The following is a 23,002-nucleotide window of genomic DNA, read 5'->3' as shown; positions in this document are numbered from 1 at the left end:
TGGAAAAGAATAAACAGTCCACGTTTCGGGCTGAGACCCTTCCTCAACCCTGAGTTCCTCCAGCATTTTGGGTGTGTTGCTCGGATTTCCATTACCTGCAGATTTTCTCGTTTGTGACTGGAACTAAAACAGAACTCACTTTCACTTGCAGCAGCCGTATTTTCATATATGACACTATTGTCATAGAAAGACATTTTGCAAATGCTTTGCAGGTTCACTCCATCCACAACCTGTAAGCCGTCATCCTTAGCAAGGCTCTCTGATCCTGTCACAGGTGAACTAGCTGGTCTAGAGCTGGTCAACGAGCTTGAGGGTCGAGAAGTAGCACAGTTCTGTTAAAATGAACAGAAGTAAGGTTTGGATAACATTGAATCACAATCTAAATCAGAATTTAAGCCAAGGAGCAATGATTAGGCCATTCTGCCCATCTAGTCTTTTCTGCCATTCTATCATGGCTGATTTATTATCCCTCTCAACCCCATTCTCCTGCCTTCTCCCCATGCCCTGACCAATTAAGAACCTATAACCTGCACTTTAAATATACCAAATGGCTTGTTCTCTGCAGCTATCTGTGGCAATGAATTCCACAGATTCATCACTCTCTGGATAAATAAGTTCTTCCTCATCTGTTCTAAATGGATGTCCCTCTATTTAGTGGCTATGTCCTCTGCTCCTAGATTCTCCCAGTACAGGAAACATCTTCTCTACAACCACTCTATCTAGGCGTTTCAATATTTGATAGGTTTCAATGAGATCCCTTCCTATTCTTCTAAACTCCAGAGGGTACAGGCCCAAAGTCATCAAATACACCTTATATGTTAAGCCTTTCATTCCTGGAATTATTCTCGTGAACGTCCTTTGGACCTTCCCCACATTTTTCCCTCGAATAAGGGCATAAAAGTGCTCACTATTATCCAAGTGTAGTCTGACCAGTACCTTGTAAAGCTTCAGCATTATATCTTTACCTTTATATTCTAATCCCCTCAAAAGGAACACTAACATTGTATTTTTCTTCCTTACCACCAATTCAACCAGCAAGCTAGGAAATCCTGTACAAGGACTCCCAAGTCCTTTTGCACCTTTGAACTTTGAATTTTTCTCCCCATTTAGAAAATAATTTACACCTTTAATCCTTCTACCAAAGTGCATGACCATACACTTCCCTACTCTATATTCCATCTCCCATTTCTTTACCCATCCTCCTAATTCTGCCCAAATGCTGCTACAGACTCCTTGCTTCCTTAACTGTACCTGCCCCTCCACCTATCTTTGGATCGTCTGCAAACTTGGCCACAAAGCCATCAATTCTGTCATCCAAGTCACTGTCATATAATTTGAAAAGAAGCAGTCCCAAAACCGCCCCTGCAGAACATCACTAGTCACTGGCAGCAAAACAGAAAAGGCTCCCTTTATTCACACACTTTGCCTCCTGCCGGTCAGCCAATCTTCAATCCATGCTAGGACATTTTCTGGAATACCATGGGCTCTTACCTTGTTAAGCTGTCTAATGTATACCACCTTGTCAAAGGCCTTCTGAAAATCCAAGTACACAACATCCACTAACTCTCCTTTGTCTATCCTAAGTTGTTATTTCCTCAAAGAATTCCAACAGTTTCCTGTTAAGGAAACCCTGCTGACTTTGACCTATTTTATCATACGCCTCTATGTACCCCGAAACTTCCTCCTTAACAATAGACTCCAATATCTTCCCAACTATGAGGCTATTTCAAAAATATTAGGGCATTTACTTATGAAATGCAGCTTCAGTAGCTCTCCAATAATTCAATGATCACTACCAAAATTGATTACTCATTTACTTCATTGAACAAATCAGCAAGCTAGTTGTGATGATACTGTGATGCATTTTAAACATTTCAGAATTTTAAATAAATTATATCTATACAAGTTTGATAATCGTGCAACATGGAGTGTTTAAGATAAATGATAAAATAAATGATTTAATGCTCAATTTGCAATATTTATACATTTTAACAATTGCCTTAAATAATAGGTAAATAGCAATACAAGTCGTACAATCCAGCCCTACAATGAACTGGATACTATTTATGTAAAGGCAATTTGCAAAATGGACACCAAAGCGCCATTCCATATACATAAAGAGCATTAATACACTGCACAGGCAATGGGCCAGCAGAATTGCCCTGATTATACTATTCTGTCCAATGATTGTCAAAAAATGCAGCAAAATTGACCATCAAGAATATTAGCCTCAAAGCAAATCCCAGAGTGTAACACTTTGATGCAAATGAGTTGGCTAAAACTGCATTGTCATCACATAAATAAGAGGCACTATTTCCCGTTCTTAACTTTATCCAAAAGCATGCATTCCTTCCCAAATCTAAGCTATATTATTTTTCCATGCTTAAGACATAGAATGAACATTTAATCAATACTTTACACTGATTTAAACTCAGTACACTTTAAGAGCTACTTTTGAGAATAAAGCTGAAAATAGAGAATATTAACTTAGCAAGTCTGCTCATTCATTGTTTCATTCTTCTTGCATCTTGTCATAACGTGAATTAGGACCAAAAACTAATTTGCTTCCAATTTAATTCCATATTTCACTCCTGTCAAAACACCGTGTGGCAAGTACTGGAAGACTATCATTTTTTATTGTGAGTATGCTACAGGACAGCTTTATTTCATGAAGCAATTTGACACTGTGCCTACCACCTGCAGGTCACTTAGGTCATTCACTGCTGCAGGTCCTTGCAGGTAAGAAGAGCTTTTCAGCAGCAGCTCTATTTTGGTCTATAAAGTGAAAAGTACAAAGCCATGAATCTTCTGCTTTCAAATCCACATCCACTGAAACATGACCTACAGTATAAATCAAAGTATAAAAACTACAATAACTAATAACCACACCACTCTTTTATTAAAATTCAGATCTTTAGCACCGGTCTCTTGACACCCACCAGAAGAAAACAAAACAGGAGCATGAACTGTAAAATTTTCCTTGTCATCCAAGAAGTTTGCAGCCACCAAAAGAGGAAATTACATTGCTAACTAATGGCTCAACAGCACATTTAGGCAAAGCTTTTTTTCTGGCACCAGTAAATTAAAAAAGATGAGTTTTAAGCCCAGAAAGTTGGAAGGGTCTGGAGCAGGAGTGACTGATTTTAGGCACACGTACCATGTAAGTGACAAATCAGGCTCCCTCTAATCCGCACAGACTGCAAGGTGGTAATCACACCTCATTCTTGAGCTGTGATTTTAAAACATTCTATCTATGGGGCAAGAGCAACTAAAATCTTGAAACCTACTACTTACCAGACAGAACAGAAAATAGGAAGTTCAGTTGGCTCTTATTTGAAACAGATTAGCAGGACCTGAATTGGCATGAACCACCCTCCAGAGGCACTCCAATATCCAATCATTAATGTGTTTCCTGCCTTTGATAAGTTTTAGAACAAGCTTCAGGTACTGACATAATTTGATCATTCTTTTTTGGGAAGTGGCATTTGCTTCCACTTTAGGATTCCTATTGTTCATTCTTGGACTGCTGGTATTTATTACCATGTCTCTCTGAACTTGAGAAACTATTGACAACCCTCCTAAAACCACAGGACGTGTTCTACAGGTGTTCTTATGACACTGACAGGTAGCAATGGCAAAATTTGAAAAAATAGTGATTATACCAGATCAACATGGATTCCAACTCAGAAATTGAAGGTGAAGATGTTTCCATGTGATGGAATTTCCATGTGTGGACATTGTGATGCTACTGAAGAGATTCTGTCAAGCTGTTTCAGTCCATCCTGTAGATTAAACACACTGCTGCTGCCACTGCATAATGATGGGGGTGGGGGAGGGGGAGGTTTAAGTCACCCTTGAGAGACTTGATTTAGCTGTCTACTTTGTCCTAGAAATCTTTGACTTTCTTGAACGCTGCCCTGACTGTACCCATTCAGACTGTTTCTAATATATCTGTGCTTTATACAGGAGACAGAGTTTGGGAGATCAGGCAGTTATACCCCTGTCCCTGATATCTTCACCGGAACTGTAAAATATTATGCAAGTGCTTATGAATGGGTCTCAGAAGTTATGTTCAACGTTGTTTAACCTTCCCTGTGTGAACAGCACTCTCTTCATCTTCTGAATTAGTCACGTAAATCTTTCAGCAATCATCCAAAGACTTTTGAAACTCTGAGAGTTATGCAATGTTAGTGTCTCTTCACATTACTGGGCACTTATAACATGCCTGGAGCATTCATCATAAGCCGATGCAAATGGCCAACACAGGCAGGAGGCCACTTCCTGTGCCCGCTGTGCCAGTCAGTCACCATTTCAAATATAAAGCATCTTCAGTGCTAACTCAGCAACCTTCAATCTCCAAGGCTGTAACCACTATCAAGGATTATTGGCAGAAGCAAATGAGAGAGCATATCAGGAACAACAGGGATAATCCTTAACTAACGTTTACATTGATACATATAACTAATGGAGCAATGATACGCCTGCATTGGACGCTACTGGTGGTAAGTGGTGCAGTGAGTGTGGATTTCGTTGGTGCTCGTAGTAAAGGTGGTAATAAAGATTGTCAGAGTATTAAGGTATTGGAGATGGGAGGGTGTTTCACGTGAAGGACTCATGGTTGAAATTAATGGCAGTTGTGGTCAATGCTGTTCCAACAATTCCCCATTGTTCTCCTCACCTTTCAAAATCTGCACTCAGAGGGCACTAAAAAGTCCTTTGGAATGTATTGTGTAATCACAAACAGATACTCCCAGGGCTATAGTAGAAAGCTCCTTCTAAAAACTCCAGATACCAGAAGCAATCTTAAGCATCCTGACATTCTGCTCAAAAATGTTTGGGGCCTGGCACAACTCCAATTGTAAGTATCCTCTACATCTGTAAGTAGGAGACTAACACCAGCCCTTATCAAGCTAGCCCAGTTTGTGACTATAGGTATTAAAGAGAACTGAAGCAAGGTGAATAAATTCAGATGGTTATCAGAGCACAGAATAGTTCTGCACAGTGGATTGACTATGGTCACAAATGAATGAAACAAAGCAGTAGAACTTTCTGGTAAATTTAGATTTATTATTGCCACATGAACCGAGGCACAGTAAAGAACTTTGTTTTGTATGCCATCCAGACAGATAATTTCAGTACAACGCTGCATTGTGATAGTACGAGGGAAAAAAATAACCAAATGCAAAATAAAGTGCTACTGCAAGTGGGCCATAAAGTTAAAATGAAGACTAAGATGAAGTAAATAATTGAGAGGTCAGGAATCCATTTTACTATATAAGGGGACCATTTAATAGTCTTGTAACAGTGAGATAGAAGCTGTTCTTGAGCCTGATGGTATGTGCTTTTGTATACTCTGCCCGATGGGAATGCCCAGTGTATGTAAGGTCTTTGATTATGTGGCGGGAACCAAGGCAATGAGAAATGTAAACAAGAGTCCATGGAGGGGAGGCTAGTTTTCATAACGTGCTGAGATGTGTCCACAACTCCCTGCAGTTTCTCACAGTTCTGGGCGGAGCAGTTGCCGTACCAATCTGTCATAGGTCTGGATAGGATGCTTTCTATGATGCATTAATAAAAATTGGTAAGGGTCAAAGGAGATGGAAAATTTCCTTAGCCTCCTGAGAAAGTAGAGGTGCAGGTGCACTTTGTTGACCATGGAGCTCATGCATTGAAAAAGATCAGGCAATTGGCAATGTTCACTTTTAGGAATTTGAAGCTTTTAATCTTCTCAATCTTATGTATCACCTCCTTCCCAAAGATAACATCCAGATCATCTGTTTGCTGAGATTGAGGGAAAAGTTTTAGGCATCACACCATGTCACTAGGCACTCTTTCTCCCTCCCATACTCTGATTCATTGGTGTTTGAGATACTACCCACTGCCATGGTTCTATCTGCAAGCTTGTAGCTGGAGCTAGAGTAGAATCTTGCCTCACAGTTGTGAATACAAGGAGTAGAGAAGGTCACTGAGAGTTTAGCCTTATTGGGCACCAGTACTGAGGATAATCATGGTGAAGATGTTGCACCTATCCTTACTGGCTTTGTCTGTTTGTCTGGAAATCAAGACTCCATTTGTAAAGGGAGGTGGTGAGTCCTAGGTCTCAGAATTTGGATACAAGTTTGCTTGGAATTATAGTATCAAAGGTGGAACTGCAGGCAATAAACGATAGAATAATCTCGGTATCTTTACTGTCTTCTCAGACTGACGTCCATAAAAATAATGACCATCCAAAAAATGCTGGTGCAATCCATGGTACTGTAGGTCTTTTCCTACTTTGACCTGCCCTTTAAAAAAGGTGTTGTAACTGTTAGTGTCCTCCCAAGTAAAGCTATATCTTACCAACATGAATATGCCATGGATGTCACCTATTGCAGCCAATGATATGCCTTGGCTTGAGTTGAGAGACTATGGCAACTTTGAAAGTTCCACACTGAATAATGGTTTCAATTGTGACTGCAGGTAACAGCACATTTATGTTCCACGCTATTTTTCTCAAGGACATTCAGGTCTCAGAAGAATTTCTCCAGAATCTTTTCTTCCCTCATCTCCCAGCTGCTTGGGTTTTCTTGAGCGGCCTCTGTGGTCCCCTCTCGTCTTTCAAAGACTAACAGGTCACGCAGCCAAGCTCTCTGCAAAACAACTCAGCACCAGCAGAATTGTTTTCACAATTCAACTGTAAAACACATCAAATAAAAAGGGGAATAGGAAACTCAGTTTGGTGGTGCATGCTGTTCAGCTGCAATGCAATGTGCACACAGCTTTTAATGCATTAATTTGGAAGGCAGCAGCACCCATGCCAAACATCCACATGAGAAGTAAGTTAGTTCTCTCTCTCTCTCTCTCTGTCCCCTCCCTCCCTCCCTCCCCTTCCCTCTCCCTCTCTCCCTCTCCTCAAGGAGGCTTAACAACTATGGCCTTGACTTTTCACCAGAACAGATAATAAGCATTGATCTGAAATAATGACGTCCATTCTCCACAGATGCTGCCTGACCCAATGAGTATTTCCAGCATTCAGTTTTCCAGAATCTTTTGTTTTATTTCTTTTTGACACAACGATTGATTGAAGGGTTGTCAGTGTAGTGTTTAGTGTATATTTGCGGTTTGAGAACTGACGGTCCAATATCGGACAGTTTTCTGTCCTCCAGAGTTTGAGCCACTCAGGACATGCTTACCGCAGACTATACATATTAACTGGCACAGATCATATGCCTCCTTCTCCTGAGAGGGCAGAGTGCACTGGCAATCATTAGGACATGGGTGCAAGTCTTGAAGAACTGGTAAGGGTATTTGAATGGTAAGTTTCACTCTTGCAGAATGAGTAGCAAGTGTATTGCATAGATCAGGGGTTAGTGGTGCAGTCAGTGGTGAGAAATGGGACCCAATTATGTATCATTGACCTTGACCTGCACACAAGGCCAATGCTTCACCTCTGTTTGTTAGGATTGACATTGATTTCTATATTTTTTCCTGTACTGCTTGCCAACATGCCTGAAGATATTTCCAACTCTACATGTGGGAAGAGGATCTCTCTCTTCTCCTCTCCTCTAAGACAGTCACCAGATATGCATCAGAAAACCTGGTCATCTTTTCTTGCCATTTCTTCCTTAATGCTGTTAGTCTCTAAACTGACTTCTGGCATCACTTGCAACCATAAAGCATCTCCCTTTTGAGTTGGAAGCCTGGTTTAAACAGCGCTGCCTAACCACTCACCAATTCACAGCCAGTGGTTATGCACTGAGATAATCAAGAAGGCTGATATCATAGAAATGAGGTCACAGGACAGACTACACAAAACTCCTGCACTGGGTCAAAAGGGTGCAGTTTCATTGCACGTTGTGAACCTCACATCCCTTATCAGCACTCCATAATTTAACCTTCACCACAAAGGACTAAACAGAGGCTTTCTACCACATACACTTTGTAGCCTAACACTGAGCAGCAAGCCCAAGCCAGTGAGCAGTCTCAGTGTGGACAATAAACCCAAGTGCATTGCTTTACCATGGGTAAAATGTTTTTCACCATCAGTACAACCAAATTTCTAGGCCTGCATTTTTGATAAAAGGCTGAAGCTGAGCATTAAGGGCATTTTTTTCCCCAGAAAGGACTTTCTCCCTTCGCAGGCAGCCTCTTCAAAACATGGAAAATCATTTTGTGTTACCTACGGTATGTCAACAGCTTAAATATATTACTGACTGATCATATTTTACAAGTCACAATTTTTGTGGTGTCAACCTGTCAGAGGTCAAAGGGGAAAACATGCAAGATTCCCAAATCAATCTGGCTGTAGAAACTGTCTCATTTCATTTCAAATTACCTGCTGTGCCTGCAGTCTGGGACAAACTGCCTGGTCTCATAAAGCATGACAACTTGGGTCGAGTTAATGTGATCATTCATAATGGACAAGTCAAGCGGTACCTCCTATTAACTATTTTTAAACCAGTTCACTGAGGTACGTGATCTCTGCCAGAGGCACAAAACATAAATACACTGTTGACAGGTTAATGTCAAAGGACAACGCTAAAGGGATTTGAAACTTTGTAGCTTTATAACAAAGTTGACTATTTTTCTTGGCCACATCAGGCAGACGTGATGCAGTGGAATACATACATTGATTTTTATGTTAATTAGGAAAATCAACTCTATGGACTTTTCAGTGATATATTTATATTGTCTATGTTCCTTTATTTCTTCTGAAAACCACATATTGATTAACTAATTGATGCATTGATCAACACATCTATCTTCATTTATCATATTGAAACTCAGATTCCAAGCAACCACCAAGTTTTTTTTTTAGCTCTGGTGGGAAAACCTTGCTTACTCAAATTTTTAAACCCATTTTCCATCAGAGGCACTGTTGTGAGAATGAAATTAACTGTTTCAGAGCAAAAGGCTCTCTGAAAGATACGAAGCAAACGGAAGTTCCCTGACTTCATCACTGAGGCCTGATGGCCATTCTGAAAGAAGCCCTGAAGCAGGAGGTCATGGTAGGACTGACGGTCCCCTGGAAAGACCGGACTGTGGAGGCATTTGAGCATAAGAAAGCCAAAAATTAGGAGCTGGTACAGCAGTGCCAGAAAAAGAGGTTGAGAGTGCCATGCAAGCTTATGAAGTTGGGGTGCAGAGTTTTTCCCAGCTGCTTCTGCAGAACCTACTCTCTCCTTGGCATGATGGGGAGCCGCAAAGCGAAGGTCTGCCAGGACGGTCAGAGAGGCCTCTGAGTGAGCCTCCAGGTGGCTAAGGATCAAGAGGTGGGACCCATGGGCCTATGTTGCTGGGACACGGGCAGGGGCCTGATCAACCCTGCCTGGGTGAGAGTGCTTGATGTTGAAAGATCCAAAACATCTGATCACCCCAGATAATGAGTTGCAACGCATCCCAGGACGTATCTCGGCAGCATAACCACAGGAATAAAATCATTATGCCATCATTACATCTTGATTAGCTCTTCTTAAAAGCTTGCAGTTTTAATAACAAAGTTCAGTACATATTCGCTGGTCTTATCAGAAAGAAGTGACTGAGGAGAAAACACATGTGGTTTACGTGTTAATTAGAGAAACAACCACCTGAAGTAACCGACATACTGACCTATTCATCACACCTGGTACTTTCCAGGCAAAGAATCTAACTATTTTGAAATTTGTTTAAAATTTAAAACTAAAATAGGATAAAGCTGGAAACAAATGTAGGTCATTTAGATCAGAGATCATAGATCACGGCCTTGTGTCCATCCTCTCTCTCACTTTATGCTTATAACCAGTGATTCCAGTGGGGATCAAACATCTATCGCTTTCAATCGGCCATCCACATCTCCCTGGGGTAGAAAATAGCAAAATTTTCTGAGCTATTAAGTTAAGAAATTTTCTTTATCTCCATTCAATTTTCCGGTCCTTATCCTGAGATTGTGCCTGCCCCTCCCCAGCGCCCCCACATCTCAGTTTGACAAAAAGGTAATTCCAGCTGCTGTGCTCTAATCCATCTCAGAATTTAATACATTTCAACTACAGGTTGAACTGCTCTGGTCCGGCATCGTGTGGTCTGGCAAATCCCATTGTCTGGCATGTTTTGAGCCTGTAGTACAAATTTGCACCATTTAATTAATTCAAAGAACGATCTAACTAAGATCTATAACCTGCACTAAACTATGGCTACTTAATCTACCAGTGCAATCTTTGAAATCTCAGCCAACAGATTTCCCAACTTGTAAAAACTTCAGATAACCAACAGTCCTCAGAATCCTTGCATGACCTGCAAGCATCTAAACTTAGAAGGAACATCGCTCCTACTCAGCGGAAGATATCACAGGGGCAATTTCTGCGGCTTGCATTTTTTTTTCCATTACCAGTCAAATGCTAAGAGTGTTGGATTAGAGTGTTAGCCTGTATTCGATTTTTCATTGTTCTAGATTCAAGTTGCTGTTCATTCGCTCTACAAACGACAACCCATTCATCCCGCAAATCATCCAATGAATTATACTGCACAAAGCATATACATCGCTCGTTTGGGATGGAGGCCAGAGCCACAGGTAGCTACGTTCTTGTCAAATCCCAAGACCTCCTGAATTCTAAATGGCAACCCTTAAAAGTGAAGGTTTAGGTACATTTTCCTTCCCGTACCTGCAAGCAAAGGTGAGCTTTTTGTGAACTTGCACACCAAATTCCAAATAAATGACTTTTACCAGTTTGTTCTGGCAAATAACTCCACATTTTCCCATGTGGTACTCTGTTTGTGCAAGTTACTTGAGTTTGAATGCCACCCTCCTTGTCACAGATCTCTTTTCCATGTAATTGGGAAGATGTTAGAGCTAACTGCTAAGGATCAGGTGATGGAGTACTTGGTGACACAGGCCAAGATAGTGCAGTCAGCATGGTTTCCTTCAGGGAAAACCCTGCCTGACAAACCTGTTGGAATTCTTTGAGGAGATTACAAGTAGGATAGATAGGGATGCAGTGAATGTTGCATATTTGAACTTTCAGAAGACCTTTGATAAAATGCCACACATGAGTCTGCTTACCAAGTTAAGAGCCCATGGTATGACAGGAAAGTTACTAACATGTTTAGAGCATTGGCTGATTGGTAGGAGGCACCGTGTGGAAATAAAAGGATCTTTTTCTGGTTGGCTGCCAGTGACTAGTGGCATTCCTCAGGGATCAGTGTTGGGACCGTTTCTTCTTATGCTGGATATAAATGATTTAGATGATGGAATAGATGGCTTTGTTGCCAAGTTTGCAGATGATATGAAGATACGAAGAGAGGCAGGTAGTGTTGAGGAAACAGGTAGGATGCAGAAGGACTTAGACAGATTAGGAGAATGGGCAAGAAAGTGGCAAATGAAATACAATGTTGGAAAATGCGTGGTCATGCACTTTGGTAGTAGAAATAAATGTGTGGACTATTTTCCAAAAGGGGAGAAAATCCAAAAATCTGAGATGCAAAGGGACTTGGGAGTCCTTGTGCAGAACACCCTAAAGGTTAACTTGCAGGTTGAGTGGTGGTGAGAAAGGCCAATGCAATGTTAGCATTCATTTCAAGAGGTCCAGAATACAAGAGCAGGAATGTAATGTTGAGGCTTTAGAAGGCACTGGTAAGACCACACCTTGAGAATTTGGGCCCCTCATCTTAGAAAAGATGTGCTGACATTGGAGACGGTCCAGAGAAAGTTCACAAGAATGTTTCCAGGAATGAAAGAGTTATCATACAAGGAATGGTTGATGGCTCTGGGTCTGTACTCACTGGAATTCAGAAGGATGGTGGGGGGGGGGGGGATCTCATTGAAACCTTTCAAACGTTGAAAGGCCTAGAGACAGTAGATAGGGAAAGAATGTTTCCCATGGTGGGAGAGTCTAGGACAAGAGGGCACAGCCCTTGGGATAGAGGGGCGCCCTTTCAAAACAGAGATGCAGGGAAATTTCTTTAGCCAAAAGGTGGTGAATTTCTGGTATTTGTTGCCACATGCAGCTATGAAGGCCAGGTCACTGGAATTGATAGGTTCTTGATTGGACAGGGCATCAAGGGTTATCAGGAGAAGGCCGAGAACTGGCGTTGAGGAGGAGAGAAAAAAGGATCAGTCATGATCGAATGGCAGAGCAGACTCGATGGGCCGCATGGCCTAATTCTGCTCCTACGTCTTATGGTTATTTTGCCTCATCAGCAAACATGGTCATTTGTCTTTTCACCTGAGAAATTTCCTCCTCCTCTTTTCCCTTTGTCATGTTTTCTCTCCTGATCTGTTTGTGTCACAATTCTTTCTGAATAAATCTCTTCATTTCAACAATCAAAGGTGTAGTATAAAAGCAATGAGAAGCAGTTTTTCCGTTGTACCATCGTCACAGATCAGGCACAGAATGCTCTGACTATTGTAACTCAACCTCAAAAGAACTGTCCAGGTATATCAGTTTAAAAGATCAGTCATCCTGGAGACATATTAAATGAAAATCGCTTTTTTCAGTTTAGCCTGTTAGGTCACCCGTTTTTCTTTTACTGGTTAGTTATCACATAGTTAATGTGCAAACTGGAGTGTGCATCAAAAAGTCTGCAATGAGATTAAATACCTTGATGTTTATATGATGAACAGAACTTCTTATTGGACCCTGAAAGTCATGTTTACAAGTTTATTTCAGGGCTATTTACAAGTCTGCAATATGGCTCCTCCATCATTACAACCACCTCTTGATCAGTAACATTCATTACTTGCAACTATTCTCTCACCAGGTCACATTGATACATACATGCATTTTTGTCCTAAGTGTTTTAATTTCAGAATACAATACAGTCCATATTTCTAGTGTTTTAATCCTCTTATAAAGATTATGCAGTTCTCCTCTACTGTCAAGATGAAGCCACACTCAGGTTGGAGGAACAACACCTTATATACTGGCTGGGTAGCCTCCAACCTGATGGCATGAACATTGATGCCCCTCCATTCCTTCTTACCCCATCCCTGACATATTTAGTAGTTTGTTTTTTTGTCTCTCTCTCTCTCTCTCTGCCCATCAATCTGCCTGTTCTCCATCTCCCTCTGGTGCTCCCCTCCCCCTTTCTTTCTCCTGAGGCCTCCCGTCCCATGATCCCTTCCCTTCTCCAGCTCTGTATCACTTTCGCCAATCACCTTTTCAGCTCTTAGCTTCATCCCACTCCCTCCGGTCTTCTCCTATCATTTTGCATTTCCCCCTCCCCCCACTACTTTCAAATCTCTTAGTATCTTTCCTTTCAGTTAGTCCTGATGAAGGGTCTCAGCCCGAAATGTTGACAGTGCTTCTCCTTATAGATGCTGCCTGACCTGCTGTGTTCCACCAGCATTTTGTGTGTGTTGTCTGAATTTCCAGCATCTGCAGATTTCCTTGTGTTATGCAGTTCTTGCTGTGTTGCATCAAATGATATGAATTTCTGTATCTTTTTCATGAGTAGCTTTTCTATAGGCATCTATTTCAATATTTTCACCTGTCCCATTGGTGAGTACACAAAAGGAAGATATGCACAACTCAGTGTGTTTTTGAAATACATCTAACTGCCTTAATAGTGGATAAGCTCTACGTGCAGCTTGGAACTCGATGGAATGATCTAGCACTCTGCTGTGTCCAGAGAACTGCCTTGTAGAGAACAGAGATGAGGATCCGAAAGGAACCGAGAACATGAGCGGACTCGTGAAAAAGACCAGAGGTGGGACACGGGATCATGAACGACTCCACCTCAAAGTGGCGAGGAAGATTGAAGCATCAAGGTGAGTGTGAAGGGGGTCAGTGATCGCTCCCAATGGAGGCCCCTGGAGCACTCGGAGCAGGCGTGAGTTCTGAGTGATGGAGGGATTGTACTTTATACTGGTCTGTTTCAGCATTATCTTTCTTGTGGCCGATAGGTCAAAACTTGGCCATCTTGCATGAGAATTATCCAACATTTGCTCTTCTAGGACACAAGTTTGTCATGTCAACACTTTGTCATCAAAGTGATGTAGTGCTCATTCACTCCGTCCGTGTCCTTCACTGGTTAGAGGGTTTGCTCATGGGTAGCCATTCGACAAGCTGTAACTGTTACTCCTGTGCTTCACAATCCTCTCTCAGATGTGAAGAAATTTACTTCAGCAATGGGTAAGTGCTAGAAACCATTGGATCACAGCAGTATCTTTCCGCTTGGCATTGGCATGATAGACTTCACTTTTGCTGGATCTGGTGTGCTCCCACGAGGTATGAAGAGTAGGTTCTTCTGTTTAAATTTCAGTTCCTGCATGTTGCATTTCAATTGTTTATCTCTGCCCATATTTGTCTTTTCAACCGTCTGTCCTCTTCAAAAGGTATTGACTCTCATCTTTATGCCTACATGTCCTTCAAGAGCATGAAAAGAACTTTGATGAAGTCCTCGAGGTTCTGTGGTGATTCCAAAGGGTCACCTCAGTGGCCCTAAAGTATTTTTTATCAACAAATTCTGCTGTCTGTGTCAAAATCCATTCATGGCATCCAACACAGGAAATATTTTTGTTCAGCACAAGTAAATGTCTTTCCACTGAGTTCACTTTTATTTTTCTTTCCTAAAACAGAAAGATCAATGGTGTGCCACTTGGGAAAACCTAGCATTTCCAGTCATTTGCCACACGTCAACTGTGTAATATCTCAGTAGAGTTATACCTATCTAGTATAAGGCCATGAGTTTTAGATGTCTCCTTTTTACAATGAATGTAAAATTATTCCATTTGAGAATACACACATTTTCTCCTATAGTATCTCTCCACAACAAGACAGTACCCAAGGCGAAAGCTCACAAATTTGGTAATAACAAGCTCAAACACTTTTTGACAACACTGTAACATGTTATCTCCAGCATCTGTTCTTACTTTTAATAATATACACTTTGTCATATTCTGCAGACTATTAGTGGGATGTGTTGTAAGTTTACTTCAGAACTATTTGCAGATCACCATTTTTTACACCAATCCAACCCAAATCCATTTCATTCTCCCTACATTCTTATCAGTCCCTTCCCAGTCTCTACAACTTACCAACACCCTAGGGGCACTTTACAGTGGCCACTTACCTACCAGAATCTGAATTAGCTTTAATATCACTGTGCATGTTATGAAATTTGTTGTTTTGCAACAGCAGTACAGTGCAATACATAATATCACAAAAACTATAATTACAGTAAGAAACATATATATAAACAATAAATAATTAGTGCAAAAAGAGAGCAAAGCAGGAAAAACATAGAGAGGTAATGTACATGGGTTCATTGTCCATTCAGAAATCTGATGGCAACGGGGAAGAAGTTATTCCTAAAATGGTGAGCAAGTGTCTTCGGCTCCTGTACTTCCTCCCTGACAGTAGCAATGAGAAGAGGGCACGGCCTGGGTGGTGGAGGCCCTTAATAATGGATGCCATATTTTAGGGGTATCATTTTTCGAAGATGTCCTCAGTGCTGTGGAGGCCCATGGTGGACCTGGCTAAGTTTGCAAGGTTCCGCAGCTTTTTATGATCCTTTGCAGTGGCCCCTCCATACCAGATGGTGTTGCAACCAATTACAATGCTCTCCACAAGATATCTGTAGAGATTTGTGAGAGTCTTTGGTGACATACCTGATCACCCCAAACTCCTAATGAGATATAGCCTCTGTGACTTTTTTTGTAATTGTATCAATAGGGCCCAGGATTAATCTTCAGATATGTTAACTCCCAGAAACTTGAAACTACTCACCCTTTCTATTGAGGCGATAGGCAAGTGTTCTCTACCTGTTCCTGTTTTGGAAAGTGCAAGGAAGCTGGAGCACACAGGAGAAACCCAAGCAGTTACAGAGAGAACATGCAGTCTCCACACACAGACAGAAGCAGAGATCAGCATCGAACCCGGCTCGCTGCAACTGTGAGGCAGCAGGTCTCTTAGCTGTGCCACTGTGCTATGTAATTCTTCCCAACCTTCTGAAGCGTAAACACTCAATGCTCTCAAATGTAGTAAGTACCCTCTCTTAAAAACCCAAAACCAAATAAATCTGTCCTTCAGTCATTGCTACCATCTAAGCTAGACTAGAGTTTAAGATGCAAGGGTGAATATGACCAATAGTTACTATCCTCATATTCCTGCAGGACAGTAACAACATGCTTTTAATTTCCTCTTTGTGTCAGTCAGTGAAAAGGAAAAGCAGGAAAGGTATATAACATGGAACCACTCCAATATCAAAGTATCTACATGTCATCACACACATGTAAGATTCATTCTCTTGCAGGCATTCACAGTAGATCAAAGAAATGCAAAAGAGTCAAGAAAACACTACAGACCAAGACTGACAAGTAACCAATGTGCAAAAGAAGACAAACTGCAAATAATAATAACGAGCCTAATCCAGTCTCAGAGTCTGAGTCCTACAAATGTTATAATGAATTATCTATTTTCACAAATAGTACAATCCCTAAAAATGGTCCGGATGTTATATTACAGGGTAAACAAGCAAGAACAGCTTTTTGAATAGATATAGCCATTGCAAACACTCATAACATATAGAATTCGTAAGTGAAAAACACCAGAAGTATGCCAAATTAAAAGAGGAAATTAAAAGACGTACAGGATCTACAACTGGTATCATCCCAAAGTCACTACACAATAACATTAAACAATTAGGCCTACACAGCAAAATTTATGTGAAGCTCCAGAAAGCCACAATACTAAACACCACTAGAATAGACCAAATGTTCCTTGCAACTGAGGATCAAGTATGCTTGCTATGCCCATACCTTGGGTTTTACCAGCTTAATAATAATAAATAATAATCTTGATAACCTACCAAATATTAAAAGGACTAGATAGGGCGGATATGGAGAGTATGTTTCCTATGGTCATCCAGAACTTGAAGGCACAGCCTCAAAATTGAGAGACAACCTTTTAGAACAGAGGTAAGGAGGAATTTTTTTTTAGCCAGAGAGTAGTGAAGCTGCGGAATGCTCTGCCACAGACTGCAGTGGAGAATAAGTTTGTGAGTACATTTAAGATGGAAGTTGATCATTTCCTGATCGGTCAGGGCATTAAAGGATATGGCGAGAAGGCAGTTGTATGGGGTTGAGTGGGATCCAGGGACAGCCTTGATGGAATGATAGAGAGTAGGGTGAATGGCCTAATTCAGCTCCTATGCCTTATGGTCTTATAACATGAGTTGTAGAGTTCATGAAAGTGAATCCATAGGCTCCATGTTGAGGTGAGTGAAGTTATCTACGCTGGTTCAGGAGCCTGATGGTTGAAGGATAATAACTGTGCCTGAACCTATCTCCAGCTGACCAGATGAAATGTAAGGCCAATCAAACAACTGCAGCCCAAAGTAAAGGGCTTGCACTTATACTGGGCTTTGCATTGCCTTGGCGCCTCAAAGCTCATTACAGCCATAGAAATAAATCTGAATAGTCGTCTCTGTTGAAAAGGAAGCAGTGTGACTCATTGCCAACTTATTTTTAAGAATGTTCTGCATTATAACAATACAAAGCCTCCCTGTGCGTGAAGTTTTATAAACAGAATGTATTAATAAAAATTTACTCAAATATGCAATTAATTGTAATGCCACAACAATTGGCAAGATATACCAATTATTTACTTACTGAAAAGTTCAAAGCTTTTCTTCTCTCTTGTAGTCTTTTGATGGTACTCCTTACCTACAAAATGATAAGCAAGATCGTACTCACATTTCTTATTTCAAGAACAATAGCACAACTTTCTCAAAGAAACACGAGTGAATCTGCAGATGCTGGAAATAAATAAAAACACAAAGGGCTGGCAGAACTCAGCAGGCCAGACAGCATCTATGGCTCCCATAGATGCTGTCTGGCCTGCTGAGTTCTGCCAGCATTTTGTGTTTCTCAAAGAAACAATGCTCTGAGAATTAATAGTCATACACCAATACGTGAAAGGCATTTGTTTTACCAGAGCAGTTACTCCTATGAATAGAGATCAAGCAAAGCAAAATTCAAATTTCAAAGTACATTTGTTATCAAAGTACTGTACATAAATGTCACCATATACAAGCCGGATGTTCATTTTCTTGCAGGCATACTCAATAAATCCATAATGGAATAATAACCATAACAGAATCAATGACAAGCCACACCCACTTGGGCATTCAAACACTGTGCATAATACAAACTGCAAAACAAAAAAAGAAATAATGATAATAAATAAATAAACAATAAAAATCAAGAAAATGAAACGAAGATGAGTCCATAAAGTTGTGGGAACATGCCAATGACAGGGCAAGTCAGTTGAGTGAACCCTTTGGTGCAAGAGCCTGAAGGTTGAGGGGTAGTAACTGTTCCTGAACATGGTGGTGTGAGTCCTGAGGCTCCTGTACCTTCTTCCTGATGGCAGCAGCAAGAAGAGAGCATGTCCTGGGTGGTGGGAGTCCCTGATGATGGATGCTGCTTTCCTGCTTCATGTGGATGTGCTCAGTAGTGGGAAGAGCTTCGCCCGTGATTGACTGAACCATATGCACTACTTTTTTGAAGGATTTTCTATTCAAGGGCAAGAAAGGTAAGTTAACATCTGGAAAACTCTGGTATACTAAGAGGATTTTTTCCCAAAATGCTTATGAGCATTCAGTTCTGGATTTTTTTTTCCTGATGTGTAAACTTTGAACATTGAACTGGACCTATCTAAAACAGGGAGCCTGTGTTTTTTTAAAAAATCATGTAATGATTTTAATTTGTATTTGATGCACTTACACCAGTCTCTCAAAGTCTCAACGTCTTTGTGCCACCTACAAGTGCTAATCAAGCCCATCCTACAAAGGCCCACAGCAGCTGGGAACACTGCCAAGGCTACTTTCCCTTCACTTGTACCTGCCCATTGGATCTGGACTCCAATAAACAAAACTTAAGTAAATAATAGCAGAACTCTGCTCAAAATAGTCTTTATTTCTTGCGTAAAAGCAATAAAACAATGACAAGTGAAATGCTGCACTAATATATCATAAATTATTCATGGAATCAACAACAAAACCCTTTAGTCTTTAAATTGTGCCAAAAACCTTGTTGAACAATATATAAACACAAGAGATTCTGCGGGCGCTGCAATTCCGGAGTAACACACACAAGATGCTGAAGGAACTCAGCAGGTCAGGCACTGCAGACAAAGGAAGCAAGCCCTTCACTTATATAGTACCCTTCACATACCACTTAACAGTCCAGTACAGTACTTCATGAAGCAGTAAATATCAGAGTAAATTTATGTGCAGCAGGTTCCCAAAAACAGGATGGTGCTGACAATTACATTTTCAAGTTTAACAATAATGAGTGAGGAATCAATATTATCCAGGTTACCACTGATACCACCCTGCTTTTCTGGAAAGTAGTATCAAAAGGTCTTTTATTGAAGACAGCCAAAATTTTACATTAACACTCCACAAATCTGTATTGCTTGCAGTGCATTCCTTCAGTTTTGCATTGGACCATCTGGTTGAGTTTTGTGCTTAGGCTTCTAGTCTTGGACTTGAACTCAATCTTGTGACTCAGAGGGAAGTTCGTTACCAACCATGTTACAACAAGAAGGGAAAGTACTCCTTCTCAGAGGAAACTAAATCACAAAAGTTACTCTCTATATCAGAATCAGATTTATTATCACTGGCGTGTTGTGAAATTCGTTAGCAAAGAATGTCTAATTAAGGTGATTTGCAAATAACGAAAAAATAAACTGTTAAATTGTGATTCTACATCTAAAGATATCACTGTCAATGTTTAATTAAAATAATTGAGATATTGTTTTATATTGTAACACTGCCAAATGAAACTGATTTAAATATATTATAATCATATTTTCAATCCATTGTCTATATTTCCATTCACAGTGTTTAAAGCAAAGCTGGGATACAAAAGCTGATCGTGAATCGAAAGAGAAAAGGCATATGCAAAAAACAGCAGGAATTTTCCCATGATATAAGGAAAGCTATTTATTTTGAAAAGAAATGCAAATGAAATATGATTAAAACAATTTGCAGCATTCAAACAACAACTAATGCAATGGCTGAGGGCTAGAATCCATCTATAATGTTACTGATAGTCATTTTCATAGAAGTAAATGTGCACATAAAATGCTTTGAATACTCTAATTTATAGTCCCCTAGCTTCCTTTTCTCATGGAAAATCCAGAGCTATTTTTCATGTTAATGTAAAATAGATCATTTAGAGTGTCAGTCTGTTTAATCAAAATAATCCGGCATCAATTTTGATAACTGAACAATTTGTATCCCAGTGGAAAAATACTCTTTTTCTAGACTTGCAGATGATGAAATTTCCTATCATGTAGATAAGCAGGAGGAGGGAAAAGGGGTGAGTTTTATTCACTGATCCAATGAGCAATCATTCATTCCTAATGTTCATCATGAAAACTAACTAACAACGCTGTTTCACAGATGTGAAATGGTTTTTAAAACGGTAGAATTAGAAGTCATAAATAAAAACAGCCAACCGTGTCAGGGGAAAAAATTGAAAGTGACGCATTGGCATGAAAACTGAGGAGATGGCTGCTTTGGGCTTTAAGTGATCATGTGTCACACAGAGCTCACAGCAGCACTCAATTTGTATAGCTTGTGTACTTGAATATTGACACAGGGCTGGAAGTTGTAGCTGAACAGATTGAAGTTGCTCGCACCCAGCTGAAGACTTGCCAGCAGTTAATGAACGGGAACAATAGACTGCGCACATGTAGGTTATCTACTGCAATGATACAGTATATCCTTAAGATGCTGTACCTGTCTGAGTTTGAAAAAGCAATTTATTCATCATCCATCTCACTCAGCTTGCTGTCCAGAATGTATTTCGTTGTTAAAGTAAGAACTATTTTTATTTGCGCGCAGAGTTTGCATACGTGGCCATTCCACTTCCAGGGTGGAAATGTAAGCTGGTACTTGAAGAGCTATTGAACTAACTTTTAATAGTTCTTATGTCTTGTGTCCTACAGTCGAGGGAGGTTTCCAACTCAGCAGCAGTAATGGCCCACCAGATTAGTTTCAAGCTTGCACAGGACCTGAAAGCCAACCGGTTGTGTCAACCGATGGACAAACAGATCAATAGGGAAGATGTAAGTCTGAACTATAGATGCCAGTTTTAAATACAAACGTAGTTTGGAATTCTGTTCTTCAGGATTCCAAATCCACATAATGGATTCAGATTCCACCACAAGTGGCTTGACTATTAACCAAGCTTTGTGAAAAATAACTGAAGCCATAGTTATTTCTTTGTTGTCACAGGAGACATCCAAGTCAGTTCAGGTCCTGTTGGAAAGCTTGAAAGCAGCACAGAATAAATAAGCCACTACCTGATCTTAATGGTGTTAAGAAACTTGCAGCTTATTCCTTAAAGCAAAAGTGAGACTAACAGTGAATAATCTCTGCAGTGTCACAACCAATTCTGCATGAAGAGTTATTAGATACAAACAACTTCATTGAAAATTACATGGATGTTTTTTGACAGAGCACAAACAACCCTTTGCCATTAGCGATAATGCATAACTGTAAAGTACTATTCTGGTAGGATGGATCAAATGGGTCAGGCCTAATGTAAGTACTGCTAACAGAGCTAACTTTTCAACTTTTAAACCAATCAATGTTTCAAGCCTTGGCCTCAGTACCTCCTTGTGTAAGCAGATCCTCACTCGCAGACTCCAGTCAGTTTGGATTGACAACATCTCCTCCATGATATCCATCAGCGCAGGTACACCACAAGGCTGTGTGCTTAGCCCATGCTTTACTTGTTTTACACTTACGGCTGTGTGACTAAGCATAGCTTCAATGCTATTTTTAAGTTTACTGCAGACACCACTGTCATAGGCCAGATATCAAAGGTGGAGACAAATCAGCCTATAGGAGGGAGATTGAAAATCGTGGCTGAGTGGTATCACAGCAACCTCTTACTCAATGTCAGCAAGACCAAGGAACTGATTATTGACTACAGTTGGCAGAAACCAGAGGTCCATGAGCCAATCCTCATCAGAGGATCAGAGGCAGAGAGGGTCAGCAACTTCAAATTTCTGAGTGTTATCATTTCAGAGGACTTGCTCTGGGCCTAGCACACAAGTACAATTATGAAAAAAGCACAGCAGTGTCTATATTTGCTTAGGAGTTTGCAAAGATTCAGCATGACATCTAAAACTTTGACAAACCACTACAGAAGTGTAGAGGAGAGCATAATGCACTGACTGGCTGCATCACAACCTGGTATGCCCTTGAACAGAAAAGCCTACAAAATGTAGTGGATACGACCCAGTCCATCATGGGTAAAGCCCTATCCACCACTGACCACGTTGTCACAGGAAAGCAGCAACCATCATCAGGGACCCGTACCACCAAGGTCATGCTCCCTCCTCACTGCTGCCATCAGGAAGAAGGTACAGGAGCCTCAGGACTCACACCTCCAGGTACAGGAATAGCTATTACCCTCAACCATCAGGCTCTTGAACCAAAGATGATAACTTCACTTGCCCCACCACTGAAATGTTCCCACAGCCTACAGAGTCACCTTCAAGGACTCTTCAACTCATGTTCTCAATATTTATTGCTTATTAATTTATTATTATTATTTAATTCTTTTTGTAGCTGCAGAGCTTGTTGTCTTTTACACTGGTTGAATGCCCAGGTTCGTGCAGTCTTTCACTGATTCTATTATAGTTATTCTATTGTTGAATTGTTGAGTATGCCCGCAAAAAAATGAATCTCAGGGTTGTGTATGGTGACATATACAGTATGTACTTTGATAATAAATTCACTTTGAACTTTTGTCATTGTGGTAAACTATGTATACCTGTCAGAACACGCCCCCCCCCCCCCCGCTGACTGCTCCTGTGGCTCCTCCCACAGACCCCTGAATAGAGGCAATTGGAGGCACTGCTCCTCCCTCAGTCTCCGAGATGCCGTGCTCCCTTTTGCTGCTAAAAAGCCTATCGTTCGCCTCCCGTCTCCAAGAGTTATTGATGGTGCATCAGTCATATAACCCACTTTTTTCTAAATTACTACAAGAATCACAGCAAACACTAGCAAGCTCACTCTGGCAAAA

The 23,002-nt window shown here is 40.7% G+C and overlaps 1 protein-coding gene across 1 annotated transcript in view; it reads right to left on the bottom strand.

Moving 5' to 3' along the window:
- Positions 1-23,002, bottom strand: part of LOC132401501 (adhesion G-protein coupled receptor D2) — a 312,379-nt gene that overhangs the window by 124,737 nt on the left and 164,640 nt on the right. Inside the window, exons 22-23 of the mRNA XM_059983527.1 lie at positions 17,564-17,617; positions 140-332 (exon numbers count right to left, since the gene is read on the bottom strand). Coding sequence (XP_059839510.1) covers positions 140-332; positions 17,564-17,617 — 247 coding nt within the window. The remainder of the gene's footprint in view (positions 1-139; positions 333-17,563; positions 17,618-23,002) is intronic.

Source organism: Hypanus sabinus, chromosome 11 (genome assembly GCF_030144855.1).
Source record: "Hypanus sabinus isolate sHypSab1 chromosome 11, sHypSab1.hap1, whole genome shotgun sequence".
NCBI lineage: Eukaryota > Metazoa > Chordata > Chondrichthyes > Myliobatiformes > Dasyatidae > Hypanus > Hypanus sabinus.
Note: the sequence above shows the minus strand (reverse complement) of the source record. Positions and strands in the feature narration are given on the sequence as shown.